This window comes from Nicotiana tabacum, chromosome 3 (genome assembly GCF_000715075.1).
Source record: "Nicotiana tabacum cultivar K326 chromosome 3, ASM71507v2, whole genome shotgun sequence".
In the NCBI taxonomy this organism is placed as follows: Eukaryota; Viridiplantae; Streptophyta; class Magnoliopsida; order Solanales; family Solanaceae; genus Nicotiana; species Nicotiana tabacum.
This window is the reverse complement of record NC_134082.1, coordinates 208,813,396-208,819,560: the sequence shown is the minus strand read 5'-3', so window position 1 is coordinate 208,819,560 and position 6,165 is coordinate 208,813,396. Positions and strand designations below refer to the sequence as shown.

Below are 6,165 nucleotides of genomic sequence, written 5' to 3'. Positions count from 1 at the left end.
TCAAGCAATCAAACTTTCTAGCAAGTAAACAATTCTCTGTACTGGTGTCTCTCCCCTCGACACCATGTTGCCTTTCTGTAATAGCTTTCATTAATGCAATCAAGCTTTCTTTCATTCTCATTTCTATTCTCTCAATTGCTCGACATTGGTTTTCATGTACGGAACTGACAATCTCGTCTAGCGTACGGATGGGACCTCTGTTGGCGGTTAGTAACTGCACTAATATTGGTTGCTTAGCCTTACGTTGCCCTTTCAAAGAATCTAAGGAAGACGCCGCGTAATAGTTAGTATCAGAACCTAGGCTCGACATCGGACAATGGAACATATTGCCATTACCACCATTTCTGACCATGGTGAATCATGGGGACCTCATTGCGGCCCTTGAAGAAACGGTTGACGTATTACGGCCTATCGTGGATACGGTGCCTAAACTAAGAACTAGCCTAGTGCAAAGGTTGGACGACCTGGACCGCAGAATGCTCCAGGCCAAAGTTGACATAGAAAACATTAATCGTAACTCTAAAGGAGACCGCAAATGGAAACCATAGAGGCAGCTGAAATTTTTGGTAAATTCTAGGGCCTCCAACAGGAGCGTGCCGAGGATTTAGCCTACAGGGCAAAAGAGGCAGACATGGTGACAGCCATGCAACAAACTATAGACAACTTGACAGGCCAGCTTAATTTTATCAATGCTGCTTTACAGGCCTGCTTCGAGGAGGCAGAAACCAAATTGGGGGTGTTGTGAACCTCGCCCCTATGGCACAAAAACTGAAAATTCCTGAGCCAAAGCCATACAATTGAGCTCGGAATGCCAAAGAAGTAAAAACTTCATCTTCGACATCGAATAGTACTTCGATGTCATTAGGGGCCTAGAAAAAGCTAAGAAGGTAGCAACTGCTGCCATGTATCTTCAGGGTGATGCTAAACTCTAGTAGGGGTGAAGTACAAAGCCATCAGGGCTGGTGAAGATGCTCTAGAGATATGGGCAGAACTGAAGGCAACCATACGCCTACAATTCTTCCCCGAAAATATTGAGTACAATGCGCGGAGAAGCTACGGGAGCTCCGCCAGACCAAGTCAGTGCGGGATTACGTGTCGGAATTCTTCGCGCTCATGCTGAACATATGGGATATAGGGGACAAAGACAAACTCTTCACATTCTTTGAAGGTTTGAAACCTTATGCCCGTATGGAGCTGCAAAGACAAAGGGTAGATACCTTACCCAAGGCAATCCAAGCAGCAGGGTGCCTTGGAGACTATCAAGTGGAAGCTCGGAAAGATATGTCTCAACCGCCTGCCCGAGCGGAATACAGAGGGGGCCAGCCTAGCAATGGTGGCCCTAGCAGAAGTGGAGGAGATCAGAGTGCAACCAAATCTAAGGCTCCTTCCTCAGGTAGAAATAGTGTTGCGTCAAACAACAATGATCATGGAAGAAAGCCCCCTTCAGGATGTCGTCATTGTGGCGGACCACATTGGAATAATGAATGCCCAAATGCACAGATGAACTCCCATCAAGCTTTTGATGATTGGACAGATGACGACGCAGATGATGCTGACCATACCTAACTAGTAGGTGCCTTCAATGCAATTGTTGGCTCTATTTCTGAGGACTTAGCGGGAACCAGTGCTGGTATCCATAAGAAGAAGGACTCATGCCCAATCACTAAGAAAGGGAAAAGAAGACGGATGAGTGGACTCCTCTTAAACAAGAGACGACATTAATGTTCATCGAGATGAGGGTAAATGGCAAGCCTATCCGGGTGATGATTGACACGGGTGCTACCCATAATTACTTAGCCTCGACTCAAGTGGAGCGCCTTAGTCTAGTTGTAGGAAAGGACAGAGGTCGTGTCAAGGCTATCAAATCACCTCATCAACAAGTAGATGGAATAGCCAAAGAAGTACCAGTGAAGCTTGGTCCTTATGAAGGAAAATTTAACATGCGCATGGTGATCATAGATGACTTAGAGTTAATAGTTGGGTTGGAATTCCTAAGGCAAACCAACACCATGCCCGTACCATATGCAGACATGCTACTGATGATGGGAACAAACCAAGCCAAGTCCTGCATTATCCCCTGCATGCCCATGAATATGGCCGCTGAGAACATCTCGGTCTTGCAGTTGAAGAAGGGGGTCAAAAGACATGAACCTACATTCCTGGTTACGCTCTGTATTGAAGATATAAAACACTCCTGGGGTCTCATTCCTGCAGCCGTGAAGGAGCTGCTACTGGAGTCTGAAGACGTCATGCCACAGGATATGCCAAAGCGACTCCCGCCTAGGCGCATTGTGGACCATGAGATTCATTTGGTGCTGAGTGTGAAGCCACCCGCCCGGGCGCCTTACAGATTGTCACAACCCAAACTCACCGAGCTTCGGAGACAATTTACGAAAATTCTAGACATAAGGATCAACGTGCCCTCCAAGTCCATATACGGGTCCTCTATGCTATTCCAAAAGAAACATGATGGAAGCCCACGACTCTATGTCGATTATCGGGCTCTAAAAAAATCACCGTGAAGAACAAGTACCCTAATCCGCCAATGGCAGACTTGTTCGAAAAACTGGGTGGTGCGACAGTTTTCTCCAAAATAGACCTGAAGACATGTTATTGGCAAGTTCAGATTGCGGAGGTTGATGAACACAAGACGACTTGTATGACAAGATATGGGTCGTACGACTTCCTGCTTATGCCATTCGGCTTGACCAACGCTCCATCCATATTTTGCACCCTGATGAACCAAGTCTTCCGAGAGTACATTAATGAATTCGTGGTGGTCTACTTGGATGACATTGTGGTATATAACCAAACACTGGGAGAACATCTGGAGCACTTGCGAAAGGTCCTAGCCCGATTACGGGAGCACGAATTATATGCGAACATATGGAGCTCCTTTGCTTAAAAACATATTGACTTCCTTGGCCATGTCATCGAGGAAGGGCGGATCAAGATGGACCAACAGAAGTTTTCAGGCTATCACAGATTGGTCGTCATCTAAGGATATCTACTCCTTGAGGGCGTTCCTTAGCCTATACAACTTCTATCAGTGATTTGTGAAAAATTACTCCCTCATCGCAGTTCCATTGACAAAACTCCTCAAGAAGGTCATGCCTTGGGATTGAGGACCAAGGCGAGCGGAGGCCTTCAACGCATTAAAAGTGGCTATGTCTAGTAGCCCCGTCTTGTCCCTCCCTGATTTGGCCAAGCCATTCGAGGTACAAATGGATGCCTTTGACTATGCCCTTGGCGGAGTCTTGCTACAAGATGGGCATCACGTAGTGTATGAGAGCCGAAAGCTGAAGGATGTACAACGGTGATATGCCACCTACGAGAAATAATTATTGGATGTCGTTCATTGCTTACGCCTTTGGAGGCACTATCTGATGGGAACCCCATTCGTGGTCAAGATAGACAACACAGATGTTAGCAATTTCATGACCCAGCCGAAGTTGAATGATCGATAGGCCAGGTGGCAAGAACTCCTAGCGAACTTTCACTTTAACCTGGAGTATCAAAGTGGGAAGACGAATCATGTTGCTGATATGCTCAGTCGGAGAGCTGATCTAGCATCGGTGTGCCTACTCGCCACCCTAAGGGGGAGCGAAGTAGACACCACCATAAAAGACCAGATAGAGGATCTACTCATCAAGGATCCTGCTGCACAGTATTTGGTTAATTTGGTAGGACAGAGAAAGACTCACCAGTTCTACATAAAATATGGTTTCCTGAAAGTGAAAGGGCTCTTCAGGAGTTTATATTCCTAAAGAAGGATATATGCGAAGGACTCTTCAGGCGGAATGTCAGATACTTTATAGGCCGGCCATCCCGGTGAAGAACGCACCATGGCATTACTTCGTCGTACATATTATTGGCCTCAAATGGCCGATGACGTTGCTCAGCATGTGAAGACTTGTCTAGTATGCCAGAAGGATAAGTCGGACCACTTGACACAAGCGGGACTTTTGGAGCCACTAGGTGTCCCAAAGAGACCTTGGGAAAGCGTTTTCCTGGATTTCATCACTGGATTACCCATGGTAGGATATCTCACAATTATCTTGGTTGTTGTGGATCGTTTTTCCAAGTATGCTACTTTATAGAAGCCACATAATATATATCCGCAGAAGATACAGTTCGACTCTTCTTCTCTCATGTCGTCTAATATTGGGGTCTGCCTAAAGACATCATTAGTGATCGCGACTCACGCTTCACTAGCAAATTTTGGACCCAACTTTTTAAGTGCCTCAAGTCAAATTTGAGTCACAACTCAAGTTTTCATCCATAATCTGATGGTTACACGGAGCGGTTCAATGGCATGTTGGAGGAATATCTCCGCTACTTTGTAACATGATCGCAGAAGAACTGGGTGAAACTTCCGGATGCTGCTCAAATGTGTTTCAATTCACAAAAAAGATCTAGTACAAACAAAAATGCTTTTGAAATTGTTACCGGACAACAACCGCTACTCCCACACACCGTGAATGTACTGTACCAAACATGTCAAAATCTCCTCGAGTTGCTAGCTTCTCAAAAGAATGGAAGCAAAATTTAGAGATAGTGCGAGGCTATCTTGTCAGAGCCCAAAAGCGGATGAAGAGACATGCTGATCAAAATCATCGCTTTGTTGAATACCAAGTAGAGACAAAGTGATAGTCAAAATCCCAAAGCGGTATTTATTTGCAGGGGTCCGTGAAAATATATTGGACCCTTGTCCATTGAAAGGCGCATTGGGAAAGTTGCATATAAAGTCGATATCCCAGCTTGGTGGAAAATCCATCTCGTCTTACATGTCAGTCTTCTGAAACTTTTTCGGGAAGACATGGAGGATCCTTCACGGAGTCAGCTCACAATACCCAGTATTCGAGGCCACAATTCAACCAAGAAAGGGCTTGCTAAAGCTATTCTTGATGATCGAGTAATTCATGCCTCAAGAAAAGATCACCAAGAGTTCTTGGTAAAATGGCAGGGCTGTGATGCAGAGGAGAATACTTGGGAGAGGGGAACATACCTCAAAGCCTATAAGAGCCTAATTGATGATTACCTTGCAAGTAAGGCACCAAGGACGTTGTCAACTCAGGTGGGGGAGAATGTCATGGGCGGTTTTTCAGCCATGCCCCATGACCCCTTGGACACGCCCCATTGCGTCCTATCAAACCTCCCAACGCTTAGTGCCATGGACGGCCCCGTGGTCTTGGCTGCGCCAAGTGACAAGCGTGCATGTGCCTCTGTCGCCCCACCGATAGCCCTCGCCAGTGCCTAGCTGCAGGCAGATGCCAACAGTGCCGCTCATGCAGACAACGTCGCGCGCGCAGACCATGATGCCAAAGACAAGGTTGCTGACAATGGACCTATTTCTACCTTGTAGAATACTCAGTCCTTTTTATTGTAAATATAGAGTAGTTTTATTACATTTACTTCCATTATGATTCTCTAGCTTAGTTAGGTCAAGTCTTGTAACTTTGGTTTATTTTTTTAAGTACTATTAGGGGGGATCAAGCAATCAAACTTTCTAGCAAGCAAACAATTCTCTGTACTGGTATATCTCCCCCTCGATACCGTGTTGCCTTTATGTAATAGCTTTCATTGATGCAACAAGCTTTCTTTCATTCTCATTTCTGTTCTCTCAATTGTTGTTGACAATAATTTTCTCGTACGACACTGACAATTTTGTCTAGCGTACAAAGGGGACCTCAATTGGTGGATAGTAACTGTACTGATATTAATTGCTTAGCTTAAGTCGGTATGGAGTCACATCAGCTATAAATATTGACTAGGCTATAAGGAACGGAGTCAACAACTATGGACCACGACTACTATTGCCCTTCCAAGGAATCTCAAGAAGGCGACACGTAACAGTACTCTAGTTGAATTAATAAAAACAGAAAGATAACTTACAAATATCTAAAAAGGACCGGGCAGAATTTTACTGTCAAAGCAAAGGATAAATTCTTTGTTCTTCTTTTATTTTCTTCCTATTGTTAGTAGAAAGACATGTGTGGTTCGATTAGTATAATTATTGATAGCATTGTATTCGATATTTCAAGAAATACTAAAATTCTCTCTCAAATGAGGCATGTAAGGGAGTACTATGAAATAGTTTCTAAAGTTACAAAAGAAACTGTTTCTAAAGTTACAAAAGAAACTTCAAGATCATATTGGTTATGG

At 44.6% G+C, this 6,165-nt stretch overlaps 1 protein-coding gene across 1 annotated transcript; it reads left to right on the top strand.

Annotated features, from left to right (window-relative positions):
* Positions 1-1,733: 1,733 nt before the first annotated feature.
* LOC142178951 (uncharacterized) lies at positions 1,734-2,522 on the top strand. The gene has a single exon (XM_075248769.1). The coding sequence runs from the start codon at positions 1,734-1,736 to the stop codon at positions 2,520-2,522; it is 789 nt and encodes a 262-aa protein (XP_075104870.1).
* The last annotated feature ends 3,643 nt before the right edge of the window (positions 2,523-6,165 follow it).

Coding starts and splice junctions, on each gene's coding strand:
- LOC142178951 (XM_075248769.1), top strand. CDS start 1,734: ATGAGGGTAAATGGCAAGCCTATCCGGGTGATGATTGACACGGGTGCT.